Here is a 19896-nt window from a genome sequence, read left to right on the forward strand (position 1 = left end):
TTATGGAGCTTTTATTGTCCAAACAAAGTAGAGGGCTGGTATCATCTAGTTGTCGTAGATTATTCGCGTGCCCATATCTGATAGCTTTCTATGGCTGGATCACATTTATCCGGCTGCCCTACAACCGGCCAGACATTTCCGCACAGATCCATCGGTGGAAGATTTAATAATACTTGAAGAGATTTGGTGGGTGTAGTGTGCAGTGCTCTCTTGATAAGCATAGAAGTCGTCCTCTGTACCCGTTCCACAATCGGGCTATGGGTAATTTTGCCCATTTTCGTGTCCAAAATTAATTATGGCCACACCAGTATATTTTTAACACAATAAGTTTTTCATTAAAAACGGCCCCAAGCTCATTAAAAATTGTTGAATATAATTGTTATAAGGCCATAAAATAACAAAAACAAATAACTTAAGGACGAGCACACCTAAAAGTTAAGCATTCTAAAAATAGAATTATTAGCAAAAACCAACAAAACCAGCAACCACATGATCAAGTGAATTGCAGCGGAATAGCTGCGCTTGATTGTGTTGGCATAACAAATGAAAAAGTGGGAAAAAAGCAACGATAATTTACAAGGCGAACTTAGCACAGTAGCTGAGTCGTGGGATCGTCGGTTCGAAGCCTACTGAAAGAAGTCTGATGAGGAAATGTGGTGATTTCCGAAATAGCTATCACTTCTACCATTTTTTCAAATTATTGTTGCTTTTCCACAGTAAGTTTATCATTAAAAACGGCCTCAAGCTCATTAAAAATTGTTGAATCACAATTTTAAAATAAAACTTTCTTAATCCTTTCAGTAAAAAAATTCAATAACTGATTATAAAAATTTTAAAATATCTATACCGCCTAATTTCGGTCGTTCATTTCAAAAATCACATAAAAAATTTTTAAATCTTTGAGTTTTAGCTTCATTCAGGGTCCTTTAAATTTGTCAGTGATATCCTAGATGTTTAAAAAAGAAAGTGTTGACAGCTAATTTTTATTTTTTCTTTCTTGGAATATATTTCAAAACTGTGAATAATACCAATCCGAATCAAAATTCCACGGAAAATTGGTTAGTATTTTTCAATAGATTACACTCTTTACTATCGACATTTCTGCCACTTTTTACTTTTGTACAACTTGCACTTTAATCTGCTGCTTCAGATCGGCCCTACTAAGTCGTATGACTGAGCACTTATATATAAATTTTTCTTCATCTTCATTATCAAGTTAAATATTATACAAGGATTGCTCCAAATCAGGTTCTCATAATTTTTCCGAATTCTTACAGAGTAAAGGATATATCTCTGATATTATGTATTTTTTACGTCTCTCTGGAGAGTTTTTGTGGCACCGTGCGGTCATTTTAAACTAATAGCTAAACAAATTCAGCAGAATCCGCCTGCGTCCCTGTCATTAATCTTACATAAACCGAACGCTTGCCTGCAGATCTTATTTGAAATTTTTGCGGTATTGGATAGCATTTGCTAGTCTTTAAAACATAAGAATCAATAATTCGGATGACATTTACCATATCCGCCCCCTAGCCTAGCGTGAAAGGCATTTCGCTAAATTCTACATTGATAACAAAGATGAGAATCTGTATTCATTACTAGGACTCCATGTAACAATTTTCACCAAAAGCGGACCACACTTGCTACTTTTTGCCACAAATCATAAGACTATCTTCAAAAATTTTCGGTTTTTTCGCTAAACCCAATGCCTTCAATAAGGTTAGTTCGAAGTGGTTGCTGAGCTAAAAACCATATCCTCAGAAATTGTTGTCTCTTCCGTTAAGGCCCGCTTGCCTGCATATGCATGTACATACATACATGTGTATATATTTTGTCAGTAAAAACAACAGCCATTTTAAGGCTGTCAACGGCAAAAGAAATTTAACTTTCTCACTTTCACAAGAGCAGCAAACTTAATTGCCACTCAATTTTATGCTTACAGCAATCATATCTATTTATGTATGTATATAGTATAACTACATAACCTGAACTAAGTTTTTGTTTCTATTTCTAAATTGCAGATGAAAGAGCAACTATGCAAATAGAACGCTTGGAAGCTAGCAGCAAAAAGCACTAAGCTTGAAGGAGTGAAAGGACAACATCAAAAGACAAACACACAACAGTAGTCAAATAGATTTGCTGAAAAGTGCTGACATACATACATACAAAAATATATATTTACATACATTAATATTAGCAATGATAACTTGGCAAAAAGTCAAGTCAAGCAGAGAGCTGTGATTGCATTTTGAATGGCTGGAAGAAGGAATTGAACAATCGCTGATCGATAATAGAGAAACAGAAGTGCAAATTGCATGCCAGCAACACGCAAAATAAATTTATTTGATTTGTTCGTTGATTTAGTGGTGCAATTTGAAATTTGTCGTTGGGAAAATATTCGACAGACTGAATAACGTATATTAACACAGGAAGCTTCCTTTGCACATTTACCAACCGTAATTTGTCCCGCTTCAGCTGAAAGCTGTGCTCTACATTCCTTTATTTAGTTGATTTCGCATATAAATAATTTTTATCCAACACAAAAATGGTACATGCACCAGCGCGCAAAAATAAAACTGCAAATGGCAACTGTGATTTGGTGGAGGATGTGCTGACGCCGGTGCCACCAGATGGTGGTTGGGGTTGGATGGTCGTCTTCGGATCCTTTATGATACATATTATAAGTGAGTATAAATAAAATTTGTAAATAGCATACAAATTAGGCAGTACATATTTTCTATTTAATGTAATCCATGCATAGGTGGTGTCAGGGCGTATGAGTTACTTTAAATTGTCGCTAGACAAATAATCAACCTTGACTATTTGTCAATAAATTTGCGCCTAAAGATATGTCGATTAGATTTGTCTGTATTTGCTAAATTTGTTGTGCATTTTGAAAGGGCCTAAAATTAAATTTTTGTAGCATAGTTTAGGCGCAAATTTATAGATAATTAGTCAAGCTTGCCAGTTTGTCTAGTGCACAGAATTGGGGGATAAGCCCCAATTTACATAATTCAAGTACTTGAAAGCTTCATTTGGTTTCATTCTGTTTTAGTTTTTCTGTGTTTTACATGCTTTAAAATTTATTGAACTAAAGTTTTTGGTTCTTTACATCATTTCAAAGGGTGGCGTGTATTCTTTCTCTCCCTTCTCACCCTTCCCGCCTAATAACTCATAGACGTGAAAGTAGGAGTAGAAACATGTAAAAGCAGACTAAGAGCATTTAGTTTAAAAATTTTTTTTTTTTTGTGAAGTAAGCGCTCATTGATTACAAAGCCTCATTTTAGATGCCAGATAGTAGAACTTATTTATTTAATTGATTTCATTTGGCTTTGTTTACTCCTCGCTTGCATTTTTCCTTCCTGCAATATTTAACACCGTAATACGCTTGTAATCGCTGAGTAAATCGCATTATAGTGCGTATATATTTATTTACTTGCACTACTTTGCCGCATTTATGTTTCTTATTTGCCTTCCTTTCATTTTCTGTTGCACGACCGATTGCAGTTTTCAGTTAATTGTGTCATTGAGAGTGTACATAAAAAAAATAGAATTTTTTTTTTGTTTCAAGCTTAGAAGAACATGTAATGATTCATATTACATGGAGGCCGTTTAGCTTTCGTTATTTGTTATTGTGTGTTTATGTACCCAAGCCAATCATCTGATCGAACCGCCACTGGATAGCATATTAAAATGTGTTGAAACTGGTTTTGTTTCTACAATAATAAAAAACAAAATCCTGAATTGTTCCTATCAAGGCTGTATAGAAAATTCTTAGATCTCTAGTACGATGGAAGTTACTTATGCATGACGGTCGACTTCTCAAATTTTCATGATGGCGAAGCGTAGAAAAAACTGAAAAAAAGGACATGCAACACTTACAAATGGATCTTTGAGAAAAACTGGGTCGTATCGTCGGTACTTCATAACTTATGTATATATGTAACAGGCTGTAAAACATCTAATGATGGGCTCGGTAAACGGGCTATCTCGATGAAGTTGTACCATAGGAAGGGAGACGATATAGATGGCTTCTGGTGCGCAAGAAAGGAGACTCAACTTCAAGAAAGTAACATATCGTCGCTGAAATGCAAAACGTCGTAACTAATAAACATAAAATTACCCTTTTTGGTCGATATGATGGATTCCATCGAATTATAACTCCCCACATCGTTTTATAAAAATTTTTTTTTGTCACAAATGTATGCCATGAAAAAAGCTTCTCATTGAAACCATTTGCCGTTCGGAGGCGGTGTAAAACTGTAGGTCCCTCCTCTTTGTATGACAACATCCAGACGCACACCACAAATCGAAGGAGAAGCTCGGTATGTACATATCACACCCTAAATTAAAAACAGTCACAACTCAAAAATCCCAAAAATTCAGTAGAGACAAAAACCTGTTGATGATGAGCTAGCGATGCAAGCAAAACAAAAACAGTCTTAGTAGTATTTTGCCAGTTAAAGAATATGGTGATGAATAAGAAATTTCGGCGGGCGTTTGATACATACATATATATATGGTCTCTGAACTATTTATTTTATGGGGGGAAAAAATTATTCTGGAAAAGTTTTGAATTGTAACTGCTTTTAATTTGGGGTGTGATATGTCTCTCTCTATGTAACTACGTTGCCCTTCCAAAGCAAAGCGTAAAATATTTCGGTTTAATTCCGCATCACTCGTGGTTTGATATCGAAAATTCCATACAAAATTTTATTAATTTATTGTGTTTTTAAATCGTCGATTTCAATTTTCCCGCATAACTGAACCCGGTTGATTGGTTTCCCGGTATAAAACGTGTGGCATTGTAAAGAGATATATCTTCAGTTTTCCCTGGTTAATTATTCCTTACGTTTATTTTATTTTTTATAACAATTATCTCTTAAAATGTGAGAACAAGTATACATAATTATGTATGAACAACAATAAATATAAAATGTTTCTATTCCTTTTAATTTTTCATTTAAAGTTTATTTATCATTAAATTTAATAATGCACTCATGAATTTTCTTTTAATTGATTCGGTTGTCCAATTTAGCATAATTTCTGTAATTGAACGATCTGTTCAATTAAACGGGTATCGGTAGCTAGTCGAAAGACGTATTAAGTGATCTTCGGTACTTAACAATAATTTTTAGACTTTTATGCGGCTCACATAACAATTGCTTCGAAAAATTTAAATATGTAGCATGTACATAGACATCTTTACATCAGATTTTGGGCCGTATTTTATTCCATAAATATTATTTCAGTAAAAAAGAAAGAAAATCTATTCCAAATTTTCTATACTTATTTAGTAAGTATATAAATACATATACTGCAACAAAATGCTAACTACGACATTAATTCATCAACACATTCACTCACTAATTCCATTTCTTAAATTTTAATCTAATCATATTAGTTTTCTAAAAGCAATCTGATTTAATATCCCGCTTATTAAAGCATTCCACTTTACCAGCTCTAATATCGTCATGGCCCTCAGGCACTAATACCCTGTCCTATGCAACCGGATTTTTATTAACCTATTCAATTCACTCAAATAGTGTTATCCATATATGTACTCGTATTATTATCAATATTGCACTTATTATTTCATTACACTTTTCCTGAAATTGCAAAACTAGGCAACTGATCCCGTCTGATTTCGATAACAATAAGAATGTTGATAAAAATACTGTCTACTTAAGTATAGCACATTGCCCAGTCAATAGTGGGATTATTTTCTTCGAGTGCGAACCAAAACTGGTTTAAAACCAGTACAGTCGTTATTGAATTTTTTTTATTTTTTCTATCAAATCGAAGATGGACTAGGGATGAAGCCATACCATGCAGGTATCAATACTTTTACTTGGAAATAGTATCGAAAGAAAGTATCGATATCTTAAAAATATCGAATCTAAAGTATCGACACCTACTCGTATCCGTATTCTGTAATATCTAAATTAAATTTTAAAGCTAAGTTAGAGCTGTGACTGCAGCTTTTCGCCGTTGAGATTTTCTTGCTCTGTGGTCTCGGTTTTCCTATCTGGAGACAGCCATGTAGCTAGGTGGATCTTTTTATGCTGAAACCTAGTCCTACATACTTCCATGTTTCTGGCCCGGTGAAGTTGATCAGCCTCAGTTTGTTATTGGACGTTTCGTCGTCGGCGCTAAATTTTCTGACAGCCGCGCCAAAGATCCCTTCCTTGCTCACCTTGGTATTGAAATCTCCAAGTATAATTTTGATTATAGAAGAGATCCTTGGACGCTTCGTCCTTCTCTTCTGTCGGGCATGGGTGCAGATGAGCAAGATGTTGAAGAATATCGCTTTGCTTCGGATCGTGGCTAAACGTTGTCCACTGGGGTGGACGACAGCATCTCTTACACCACAAATCCAACACCGATTTGTGCGCCTTTACGTGGCAGACCGACCACACGTATTTCTTTCCTTGCCCCGTCTGCTTTTGTCTTCGCGAGAACATCAATTTGTCGGACAGAGGTAACTTCCTCCCTCAAATCATAGTCCTTTATAGGTTTGCCGTAGTCGTCATTAAAAGATGGTGGTAACATCCGAGGCACGTTTTTTGTTTTCATTGGGCGGGGTTTAACGTAGCGGGACCACGCACGGCACCATCCTCCAAACTAATTAATTAACTTATTTGAATACGTATTAATTAGCAGTGGCTTCAGTAGACTATTTCAAGTACCTGTCAACTCAAACTGAGTAATCAAAGTAGAGCTTTGAAAATAGTGATTTTTATCAGATTAAAAATTTTGCCCACCTCCTCGTTTCAACCTCTTAAATTTTTTGTACCACAAACACTAAAATTATTTTTTCTATTTTTTGCCCACAGCGGATGGTATGACATACTCTTTCGGTCTCTTCTATAATGAGTTTCTCAGTTACTTTAATGAAGGCAAAGGCTACACAGCTTGGATAGTGTCCATCATGGTGGGCGTTACCTATGCTTCGGGTAAGTACAAGTGCATAAAATAATCATATCGAAAATATAAATACCTATCTTCTATCCCTCACCGTTTCAGGTCCCATTTCTTCGTCCTTCGTCAATCGCTACGGCTGTCGCGCAGTCACCATAGCCGGTTCCATATTTGCCGCCGCCTGCATCGTTGCCAGCATATTTGCACAAAATGTGCTAACACTCATTTTCACAATTGGCATCGGCACCGGCTTTGGTCTGGGACTCATTTATCTGCCGGCCATTGTAAGTGTGACAACATGGTTCGAAGCGAAACGTTCGCTAGCCACCGGCATTGCGGTGTGTGGTTCCGGCTTTGGTACGTTCGTATTTGCACCGCTCACCGAACATCTGATCGGTTCGTTTGGTTGGCGTGGTGCGATGCTCATCATTGGTGGCATTGTATTGAATTGCATTATCTTCGGTGCGCTCTTTCGACCATTGGAACCACCAAAACCAGAAAAAGTGAAGAAATCCAGCATTATTGATAATCACACAACGAGTGCAGAGCTGAAACCGCTAAAATCAGCTGCGGATGGCGGAGATCAGTATTTGCAGTTGCCAGTGGCGCAGGCGCTGTGTCGCTCAAACAGCGTGGGACATGGTTTCAATAGCAATAATGTAAGTGGGAATGGGATTGGTCGTAGTAAATAGGAGTGGTTTTTGTTTAATTGAAAATATTGCAAATCTTTAGTATTTGGGTGGGTCAAAATTCTTAGAAAGCTTCTCGCATACAAATATTCTAATTCGATTTTATTCTACTTATTCTCATTGTTTGCTGCGCGTTCGTCCAACACACATACGCGGCACAGTTGCGACAGCTGCGTCCCTCCTTGGCGCATTGCCGGATGCTCTCGCTCGACTTGACAATGCTGTTAGCGCAAGTAAAATGTAGTTCGTTCCCAACACCGTCAGACGATTCCCATATAAATCAAACAGACCATACTTTCCTGCTATACGCAAATGTATGTATGTGTCCAAGCACGCTAGCATTTTACCTACATACAAACATACTACATGTAAACATAAATACATACTTTTCTCTCTGCACGTAATCCAAGCACGCTCTGATACAAAACAAAAAAAAAACCTCTCCCACCAGTCAAGCTTACACACCCTCAGCGGTGTTTGGTACGCAAATATTATTTTAACCAAAAGCTAACACCCTGCCTACCCCCTTACCTACATGAATGTTGTTGATGTCACTTATCCTTTAAGTTTATTTGTATCTTCAAGTGTAGCTTACATGCAAATTTCTCATTTTTGTGTAGAACAACCAGACTGTGAGCAATGGTGCAAATGGCAAAACCCCAGACCCGACTAGCGCACAGAGCACCAGCAGCACGGATATGGTGCGTCATCGTAGTCAGCCGCATTTGGATCGCTTAGAGCCGCCGCATGAGAACTGGGGCAGTGGCACAATGTATCGGCCGGATATCCTATATCAGGTAAGTGCGAGTAGTATATATTTAGTATTGGACAATACAGTTTTTTGCTTACTCTTTACTGGTTTTCTAGGGTTCTCTACTCAACATACCGGAGTACACGGCCTCACGTACCGATATTTCCGGCACGGGTATAACAAAGCGTTATGGTTCGGTGCGGCATGCCGCACGTGGCAGCCAAAGTCAGGTGGGTAGAAGCATTTTTTTTTACTATAAATTATTCCATTACTTAGTTATTTTACTTATGTAGCATCCACTGTACAGCAGTCGCTAAACTTATATATGAAACGAGTATCAATCTTTCGATATCAAAACTTAATCTGATACCAACAATTTTTGCACGATTTGCTTTCCATTATAATTTTCTCTTTATTCGGGCATCCAAAATCTATTTGAACATTCTCGCACGTAGTTCAGAAGTAGATTAATGAAGATGTTCAAGACTTGTAAGACTAGTGCAATTGTGATATGTATGTAGAATGCTGCATCGAAAGAGCTGCTAATTTTGAGGGGATTCATTTCAGAAGCAAAAATCTTTTAATTTTTTTTGTAAATATTTTGAGTTTTATTTTCGAAAATTCTTTGACTTTTTCTCAAAAATTGGGTTTTAACTTCTGCCTAATGACGAGGCTCCGATGAAAAGATCCTTCGTCTTAGCACCCATGGCTGGACAACGAACAAAAATGCTCCCACGAACACAATGGAAGAACCAAGTGCAGAAGAACCTGTATGAATTCGGGGTACAACTGGCGCAACCTCGCAAAGAAAAAAGGAAATTGTCAAAGTTTTTGGGTCTGGTCCTAAACGGACGATCAGTTGTTGATCCAAATAAGTACAGCACTTTGGAGGGTGTCATGTTCTAGGTTCTGGATAGATGCGGTTTTCGTTTCTGAGGAGTATAAGTCTACGACTGCTTATTCGCCGTTTAAAATCTCCAGAGTTGCTTTTTACCTTTTAACATCCGCCATTGGGCTGGAAACTGAGTGTTACCCCAACTTCTTGGAAGCTCTGCCGTATAGCACTTGGGTAGGCGACAGAAAGGCTGACTATCCGATATTATGTTTAAGGGAAACCCCTAAATAGTTTTAAAATTATATCCTAGGTTATTTAAGGATGAACAGTGTATCATACTTGATTCCAATAAACGAATGTTTGACGATTAAACGTTTTCTACGAGCTTGATCGAGCTTTTCCTCAAATTCAGCATTTTTACTCCACCTCCGAAGTAATTTTTTTTGCTGTTGAAACACGGACCTCCGTGCGGCAATAAGCACATTTAAGCACTCGGCTACGGCGGCAAGAGCACTACTCGAATCCGAAACAAGCCCGAAAATATGCAATGAAGTATTCAAAAATTAAAAAAATACCAAACGTGAATTTTTCACTGATTTTTAGTTGTTTTACTTTTGATATAAAAAACTTTGAACTTCTTTTGCTTTCCTCTTTTTTTAATAAAAGCTATCTTTACTGTTAATAGGTTTATTGTAATTTTTAGTCATGACTTCATACCAACATAAGCATTTTCACTGTATGAAAACTTTGCAAAATAAAACCAGTTTATCCGAATTTTTCTTAATTTCAAATTCGGGAACCTTTTTCAAATTTCAATTTTGCGAATAACTCGTAAACCGGTTTCGGAAAGGCGAATAATCGAATACCCTAGTGCTTACCCAATGTAACGCCGGAGCTTAGTTGTCTGACTTAAAGAATTCCTTCAAGCTACCGGATAGGTTATTCTCCCTTCTGAATGTATTTATTTATTACTATTATTGTTAGTAGTAGATTACGACAACCGTAATGCCGGATTTCCACTAGACATTAACTGACACTGGCGGCCACTGTAGTGTAGTGGTAAGCGGTGCGCGCAAATCTCAATTTTTTTATAACTGACACAAATTTTAATGACAAAGTTGGGCATTAAAAAAGACTGGTACCATTGCATTAAGAAGACCTGTCTTTAATTGTTTCCACATGGTAATTTATAAATCGCACCCATTATTCATCATTTCAATGCCTAGTGGAAATTCGGCATTAGATATTCAATCAAGGCATATGAAACAGGTAATAGCATTAGAGCACAAATAACATTTACGTGTACTTTGTTTTTGCTTGTGGTATTTAAAGTTTGAAAAAGCTTTTTTTTTATTAAAGTATTATAGTGGGCCATGCGAAATATAAAAAAATTAAAAAAAAAAATTATTGAAATAAAAAAGTTGTGCAACTTTCTTTCTTGGTGATTTTTTTGCTCCCAGAAAATGTATCCATTCTTTTAAGGAACAATAATCAGCGTTTGTACTTTTGAGTAAAGCGAACGTTGCAAAATATGGTTTTTAATCGCTACTTTTTATGAACAAAGGTTTGCATCAAAATACATTTTTCCAATTAAGAATTTTTGCGGAAAAATTATAATATACAATATTTGACATTTTAGAGGGCAAATAATTTGGAAAAATCAGAACAGTTGATCTAATAATACTACCTATCAATATGCCTTGTATTGAACCAAAAAAATATATTTTTTAAAATTCTAAATGTAGAATTTTCTCTATAATTTGTTAGCCTAGCACTGTATTTTTTGTACCAAGCATTCCCGAAATTATTATTATGCCTACTTTAAACCACGCAAAGTTAGGAGTTTAAAGATGTGGCACCGAATAAACTTAACACGCAAATTATGAAGTCCTCGAAGAAAAAAATCTTTCAGATTAAAGTTTGTAAGAAGTGTAGGTTTTCTTAGAAAAATTACACTTATAAAATGACACTTCCATATACTATATCAGCACTTATGCATTTCCTTCAATATATATAGCTAACCAGTAGGCCGTAGAACCAACGCAGTATGTAATAAGCGACAATCGCACGTAGAATGTTGTAGACCAAGCGTTTACTAAAGTGGAATACAAAAATTTATGTATGTGAGAAAAATATTTCAATTATAATATTTATATAGTAGTGTTCAGAAAAAAGTACCACTGCATATACTGATGGCAGAATATATTTCTTTGGATTGCTTAATGTTAGTTTTTTTTTATAAAAGTATATGCAAGAGAATTACTGGGCTATAAAACTGTATACCAAAAAATCTTCTAAAGTTCTGAATAAAAGCTTTGAAATTTTGGTGAAAATTTGTTTAGCTTGTATAACTTCTGTACACGATTTAAAATGTGGATTTATATGGTGTTTGTTGTATTAGACATTAAATCAACCGAAGTAAAATATTCTGCCACCACTAATGCAGTGGTAACTTTTATCTGAACAGTACTGTATAGTAGTAGACTATCCACACATACATGCGTAAGCGCTTCTGTGCAATTGGAATAGTTTTTGGATCTTCATTTAGTAAATATTCGCGCATGGAGAAAATCATGGTTGTACAAATGTCAATCAATCCTTCATCGGTTTTGGCACGTGACACATCTTGTATCAGATCGAATTCGGTGCTGTAATCAGTTTGAAAAGTTTTATATTGCTTACAAAATGTTTTTTTTTTTTTTAAGTTTGCATAGCTCGCAAGACTAACCCTTCTGTAGCCGCAATCAAATCATCTTCATGAGACATACCCGGACTATCGTAGGTATTAAAGAGGAAGGGTTTCATTACCTCCAGTGAGATGTAGGCTTTACGTACAATGCCCATAAGTATTGGTTTACGCCCGGAGAGCTTTATTAGGCCATCCGCCAACATGGCAGGCAATATCTGCTTAGTAAACACCTGTAGAGATTTGAAAATCAAATATGTCTTCATAGTAGTCGCTAAAAATTGCCTACACCTGAATTTCAAAACTTACAATAAATTTATATACGAAACGATTGTCTGTGTAGTGGCAACCGGGCAGCATAAAGTTCTTTTCGAAAGCCGCCTTATACCACAGACCGTTCTCCATTACGTGACACATTTGATAGAAGGTGTGAAATGAGTGTTGCGATGACGATGACATATAAACAGGTGCATCCTTAATTGCTCTGAAAGAGAGAATTGCGAGACTTACTACTACCTTTTAGTATTTTTTTGTTTTCTTTTAACGTTCTTACTTTCGCTCACTATACTCATTGGCAGCGCGGTAGGCGTAGTACATCATTGTTTTAATACCAACATCTTGCGGGGTGATATCGAATCGCAAAGTGTATGACATGAAGACTGTTTTTTAAAATACCAGCACCGACCAGCACAAAAAGTCCTATAGCACCCATCATGGTGGGTGGAAAACCGGGTATGGGATCGGTGAGAGCTTGAAGAACTGCAAAAAATTTGAATGGAAAGTAGTATATTTTTAATTCTTCGTCTTCTTTTGAACTGTCGATTTCTGAAAGTTACATAAAACCCAAAATTTAACATTGTGTGTTTAAATTTTATATATTTTTAAAATTCATGATGTGTGTTCTCCTCTTCTCCAAACAGCGTTAAGCGACGTGATAAGGTCATGTGGTCAATTAAAGCTTCCTCGATTCTTCTGTTGCTTTCACTGAATGTATAACGTCCCGGCCGGAAATTGTCTAGATTTCCGTAACTAGTGTAACCAGCTCAGGTGCTAGGTAGATTATCTTTAGTACGTTTACGTTGGCAGCGCCAAAAGGTGTAGTTGTTTTTGTCATGCGACAGACTTAAAAGGATAACCTTCAAAAGCAAAGGATAGGTTGTCCCTAAACAAGTTTATCTTCTTAGAGCCTGGACTGTTAGTTTTTCTTAAATTTAATAATTTACATTATAGTACGTTGTAATACTAATAAACTGGCCAGTTTTTGTAAAACAGCACCTTAACTTCACTTAACCTAAGCCCTTACAGCAGAATAGTGGGACTCGTTTTCCTTGCGCTGAGTTCTCAAAGAACAATTTGTTCGCTTCTTGCCTAGATCGTTTGTAACGTAGTTCCTCGAAAGCAAGCTCATCTATACATAGTCCGTCTGCAATCTTTATATAGCAGGTGTTATGTGATTATGAGGGTTTTATGCCAGCTCAGAATATATCGTCATTTTTAACCAAATTTATCTTCTGTTATTGCCATTACTTCGGTTGGAAAACACTACAGTGAGATTCTGACAATCGCCATGCTAAATTTTCGTCGCCGAAATGCTCCAAATGAATAGAAGTGTGGCCTAAAAAAATCCTCAAATATATGTACTGATACTGGTGGACAGTCCTATTGAGCACTCGAGGTTTAAGTCCGTAGCATTTTAGTTTTGTTGGCTCCACATACATACATACATACATACGTGTGTAAACAATTTTTTTTTAACACCAACATTAGTTAATTAAATGTAACACTTGATCGTCAACCTTTGCCTTAGTACCTACTCACTAACGCATTACCCACATCGACGAATAAGTGTATGTATGTAGCATATGAACGTATGTATGTATTCATGAAGTTATTTTTGTAATTCTTTACCTATAGACGGTCTGTATATAGCAACTGGTATTCGATTCCGAAAGTCATTGACTACGCTCTCAGCAAGGTTTTTAGTGAATGTGTAGGTGTTCGGGAAGCCGATAATTAATCTGAAATGGAAACAATACTTATGTGTGTATGTATGTATGTATATAATTGATTAAAAAAAATAAATACACAAACATAATTGCATATTTAGTGTATGGATAAGTGAAGCGTAAGCATCACTGGGTTATCTCAACGTCCTACTTTGCTGGATTTCCTGGCTTGGGAAAAACAGAAGCAAATGAGGCAAAGATGGCCAATTGTGGCCATTAAAATACGGAGCATTTTTTATGGAGATTAAGAAAGTTTTATGGTTAGAAATTGTTTTTTTCCTTTTCTTATGCGTCATTTTATATGAATTTTTCGTTTTTCTTGAGAGCTGCAGATATGTAGTCCTCTACATTGTAGTGCTTTTTATCATGCATCCTACATATTAATATTAGGGGTATTCATCTAAAGTCCCAAACTGCCGATAAACGTGAAAAATTATGAATTTGTATGGAATTTATAATTTTATCACGTTTATCGGCAGTTTATCACGTTGTATGAGTACTCCTATTATAAATGTGAAAGTTAGTGAGAGAGTGAGCGTTTGAGTATGTTTGTTGCTCTCTCACGCTAAAACGGCTGGACGTATTTAAATAAAATAAAACATACAGATAGATTATAGCCCGGATTATTTGAAAGATGGTTGCTTCCTTTTTGAAAGTTAAAATCAATTAATTAATAAGGTAAAAAAAAAATATTACATCAACGCAGACGTCAAACGAAAAAAGTTCAAAAACGATTTATTTCGAAAATATATTTTAAGGGGATTGCCCCTGTTCAAAATGTTAAAATCATTTTAACTCTCCGTCAGACACATGTTTCGATTGGCACATTCGGTACGCATGAGTCTGGCTGGACCCACATGCAAATTGTATGCATTTATATAGAAATTATGTGCAACATTTGTTTAGTTAAACTTATTTATTGTATGTTATTCAAATATTTATTTAATTTTACAGCTTTCTTTTGAAAATAATTAATTGCGACAATAGTAGCTTATATTTTATTATTTAAATACACTGGCGATCAAAACCGAGTGCATGTTCGACATTTTATTACTTACTGTAACATAACTTTTTTAATAATAAGCGGATTGTTTTGAAATTTTCAGCAATTTGTCCTTATTCTCTAGTGAATAAAGCCTAGTATACAAAAAAACTAACAAGCAATTCACAGCAAAAATGCAAGGCAACTCTATTCACTCAGTTTTGAACTTTGTTTTGAAATTTTAGGATGTATATATCAAGAGGATTGTGGAGACTCCCTTGTTCTTAGTAGCGATTTTCATACGTCTGGGAATGCTCTCTACTGAGTTTTCTATGATTTTGCTTGGAATATTACCCCATTATAATTTTACTTGCCTCCAAAGCTCTTCAATGTTACTGGAGCTCGCTTGTGCTATGCTAATCTTCTCTTGACCACAGTGCTAAATTTTTCGTAATCTTTTAGGTCTGGGATTTATGCTGGCCACCATGTGAGACATTTTTCTTGGCATGGTGTTTTTGAAGATGTTGATGAGGTCTTTCCCAAAAATATTATTTTTTATCGCTTTGGGAACAATTAATTTTCGCTCCATCGGACCATATTACCCATTTTCAGCTCAAAAGCTCCAATTCTGGTGACTTTTACAAAATTTCAGTGCCTTGGGATAATTTACTTGCTGGCATTTGGTGCCATTGGTTAATATAAAAGAAATAATGAACATATCCTCAGAACAAATTTGCCGGACATTGTAAACAAAAGCGCAAACCCTGAGGAAGAAGTTGTTTGCCAGCAGGACGGAGATCCAAAGGATTCTGAAAATATTCGACACCGCCGGCTGCTTGAGCAAAATTTTCACGTAACGCAGTGGCCAACACAAATCCCAGACCTCAGCACCATCGAAAAATTGAGCGCTGTGGTCAAGAGAGGATTAGCATAGCGCAAGCGAGCTCCGAGTAGCATAGAAGAGCTTTGGAGGCGAGTAAAATTATAATAAAGTAATATTTCAAGCGAAATCATAGAAAACTCAATTTAGAGCATGGCCAAACGAGTGAAAATTGCTATGAAAAGCAATGGATTATCCACAAGAATTTAATTTCATAAAGATTTTTATAGAAAAGTTTGCGAAAGAGAAAATATTTATTTTTGTACTCACATTTATTTGTTTCCCGAAGAATGCCGGTTGCATTCCTTCATATCAGGTAAAAATGCAAATCATATCTTGCAATGATAATTAAAAAAATTCAAAAGAAAACTTTGCAAAACGGTTGCATTCCTTCTTTTTAGGTAAAAATACAAATCATCTATTGCCATGATAGTTCAAAAATTCAAAAGAACACTTTGAAAAACGGCTGCATTCCTTCATTTTAGGTAAAAATTACATAGGAATATATGTATGTGGGTCCAGCCAGACCCATGTGTTACGAATGTGATGTCTTAATCAACATGTCTATATATCTAGCTTTATATATATGATACCAACATGATTTTGTTACAGATTGGTAATTCACTAAACTTTAGTAAGCTACCTGAAATTTCAAGCCTATAGCTTTATTTAAAGTGCAATTTTTTGTAATCTGAAAATGGAAAAGGCCTGGCTGGGCTCATGTGTCAGACGAAGGGTTAACTTACAATATATATATATATTTCATGATACAATGATCGGATCTAAACCAGATTATCGAAATCGGTTGACGTGGTCCAAAGTTATGCGGTAACATACATAAAAAAATGAAAAAAAAAAAAATATTCCTACGAACTGATAACCTCCTCCTTTTTTGGAAGTCGGTTAAAAAGGGGCAGAATTGTTCGCTTGATCGAATTGCTCGGCGAGCAGCGATTATTGTAGAAGTAAGACTTAAGGAAACCGGTGCATGGAACATTGCATTACCAATACCAGCATTCTAAAAGCCTCAATTTGTTCCCATTTCTTTTTTTTTTTTCCTTCATTACTCACTTTCTTGTCAGGATATCCAAATACTCTCGTTCGCTATTATCCTTCAACATTTCCAAACACATTTTCCAATCAAGTGGTGATTCATAAATCTGAAAATTTTATAATTTCATAATTGCAGTTTAACAGCAACAACTACTGCTGGCCTTACCTTCGGCTCTACTCGCTTCAAATACGGATTACTGTAAAAAGTGGAGACGTGCATGAAAATCTTTAAATTCTTCAGCTTTTCAGCAAACAGCAATGCCTCCAAGGTGCCACCCACATTTAGCTTCAAGGCCACCCGCAATGGTTCGTCGAAGCGTACAGTTGCGGCACAGTGAAAGACAATCGAAACATTTTCCATTAGAGCGGTATGCTCTGGTGAAATGCCCAAATTTGGCAATGCTGCATCGCCCGGAATGGGCACCAGCCGATCCAGCATGTGTGGCTTGGTGGCGTTTAATACTTTGAACACCTAATAGGAATTTTTGTTTTTATAATATCTTTTTTTTAAAATATTTTATACATATAAATATGTAGTGTATATGTAAACATTTGACGTAGATTCCGCACCTTTGCCTTCTTCAATTTCTCCATACGCTGTTCAATGGTGAAATTTTTCTTTGTACGCAGCAGCACATAGACTTTACGCACATTACATGAGCGTAGCAGCTTTTCAATCAGCGCTTTGCCAACGGCGCCTATTTCCATAAAAAAAGGAACGCACACAAAAATTTGTAAATGTTCCTTTGATTAACTGCACACTTTTCGCTGCTACCCACCTGAGCCGCCCGTTACGAAAACTTCAGTATCTGCATAGAATACGTGTATCATTTTGTAAGCGTTTTTGGTGTTCTAATAAACTGAAACAGAAAATCCTTTAAACTAATTTTGAAACTTGTTGCAGGGTGCGCGCGTCCTTTTTGCTTTCGACTGCTCGCAACCGCGTACGTTGAAGTCTACTCCGCTACTATGTGTTAATTCTGGAATAATATAATTGTCCAACCCCGGTTCATACGTTCAATGAGCGTTCCAAACAATTTGCATTTTGTTTTTAAATTAATTCTTAAATCCAAATACTTTTGATAGTGGTGTTTTTGAATGGTGTGATTTGCTTATTTTTTGGCTGTACATTTGCTGTATCGCACGCATGTATTTTCAATTGATTTCGTTTTACGAGACGAGTATTAGAAAATTTTGGGTATTACATATTAACATAAAAATAAAATGAGCATAAATTAGCAACAAAAATACCACTAAAAATGCGAGTGCGCACACCTATGTAGGTAGATGTTTTAGTACAACAACATGTTCCACAAAGTCCGAAGGCATTAGTGGACTCAAAATTTGCATAAAAGTTTACACAGTATGTATGCGGTATAGATTAGGGTGACCCTTATTTATTCGGCCCTATCGCGAATTTCATATGAACAAATATTCCCAAACATTATAAAGCAAAGCAAAACCAATATTTCCCAATTAATTGATTGTTTAAATTCCCGGTCTCTCATTAGACTCAAATCTATAAAATTTATGATTTTTTTGTATTTCCCCACTTTGTTGCCACACAAATAAATTACTTTAGCCTAAATATTTTAAGTCCCAGAAGGAAATTTTTTTTCCGCATCTATCACGTTTGTTCTGAAACCAGTAGAATATTTCGGCAAGTGCGACTGCCTCTCTAGGCAGGCAGCTTTTCATTCATTATTCGGACTCCAAATCTGGCGATAATATGGTTTGGATAGGAGCAACACTCGCAGATTTTCGTGCGATAATCATTGTAAATATGATGTACGCAATAACAGGAATTTATAAGATTCCATCCTGGTTCCCAGTCAAAGTAAGGGCCATTTACGAAATATCGATTATTGGACAGTAGTTTGGTGTGGAGGTTAAATGTGAAAGAGAGGAAGAGGCCCCTAATTCTTTATACGCTTGCAAAAAAAAAAAAAACACTGTAAGACATGGACCCTATCCTTACGATTCACGTATTGGATCTACACATTAGTCATTCGATTACTAATGGTCTATTTTGCCTTTGTATGATAATAATAGTAATATTTTGGAGCCTACACTTTTGCTTAGTGCTTGACCAGCGCAAAAAAAGACATAATATACATATACTTGTACATCAAAAGGTCGGAGGGTTTGCCAAGGCTTCGGAACTATGTATGTATGTTTATCTGAGTCGTTACGCAACATTCTGATGGCCTATATTCTATAGACCTGGTTGAAAAAAGAATTCACTAGGGGAATTCGCACAGAATACAGTTTACAAAGAGGTCAATTTATCAAAGTAATTTACGTGAGTTAGCCGTCTGTTCCTTATGCCGCTTTTGAAAAGTGTCCAACTTAAAAAAAAGCAAAAAACGCGTGGAAGAAAGAACTCCATGACACCATAAACCTTTTCTTCACGGACGATTCAAAATGAGTGAAGGAGAGGGAACTGCTGTGTTTTATTCCGGGCGTGGATTTGATTATTTATATATACTAATATCGCCCAGTCGTCGAAATTCGACATATTTTTTCATACACTTTTGAATTTTACCTGTCATCAATACTAACCCCTTTATGCGAATTACTATTTTGAAGTCCACCAGCATAATTTATAGCAAATTTACAGGAAAACTTAAAATCGAATTATGAATGTTAATACCGGATTGATTAATGCTAATTCTACCAAGTCTCCTCCAAATTTCTTCAGTAGCTTTTGAAAAAAGACCGAAAAAGGAACCTCGGTTTTCATTTATAAAAAATAAGCATATCGTCGCTTAAAGTGCAAAACCGCGTATAAACAAAATGCAAAACCGCGCATCAGCAAAATGCAAAACCGCGTATGTGAAGTTGTAGAAATTATTTTCTAGAGCGTAAAAACACTCATATTTCAAAATGGTTCCCTTTTTTATAAAGCAATCGCATTTCTGGCTAGTATATTTCAGGACGAATGGTTAAGGATTGAGCCAGGAGCTTGTGTGAGCAAATCCAATTTTTGGAAGCCAATGTCAGTTACGCGGTTTTGCACAATGACGATACGCGGTTTTGTACTTTAAACGACGATATGTATTTGTATGCATAGATGAGATGTACATCACTGAC

General features: G+C 36.0%; 2 protein-coding genes across 2 annotated transcripts; one reads left to right on the plus strand and one right to left on the minus strand.

Annotated features, from left to right (window-relative positions):
- Positions 1–2027: 2027 nt before the first annotated feature.
- LOC118733284 (monocarboxylate transporter 12) lies at positions 2028–8316 on the plus strand. Its single transcript, XM_036462626.1, has 5 exons — positions 2028–2684; positions 6837–6956; positions 7027–7580; positions 7772–7928; positions 8231–8316. Coding segments are annotated over exons 1-5 (972 nt in total). The 5' UTR covers positions 2028–2545; the 3' UTR covers positions 8233–8316.
- A 2793-nt stretch (positions 8317–11109) lies between these two features.
- Positions 11110–18156, minus strand: LOC118733285 (fatty acyl-CoA reductase wat; the record flags this gene model as incomplete). Its single annotated transcript, XM_036462627.1, is given in 11 exon segments — positions 11110–11291; positions 11695–11844; positions 11925–12115; positions 12192–12366; positions 12436–12548; positions 12550–12641; positions 13791–13900; positions 16822–16910; positions 16970–17275; positions 17374–17501; positions 17583–18156. Coding segments are annotated over 11 exon segments (1497 nt in total). The 3' UTR covers positions 11110–11200.
- Positions 18157–19896: the final 1740 nt, after the last annotated feature.

Source organism: Rhagoletis pomonella, unplaced genomic scaffold, assembly GCF_013731165.1.
Source record: "Rhagoletis pomonella isolate Grant_MI unplaced genomic scaffold, Rhpom_1.0 Rhpom_scaffold_00002, whole genome shotgun sequence".
NCBI classification, from domain to species: Eukaryota; Metazoa; Arthropoda; class Insecta; order Diptera; family Tephritidae; genus Rhagoletis; species Rhagoletis pomonella.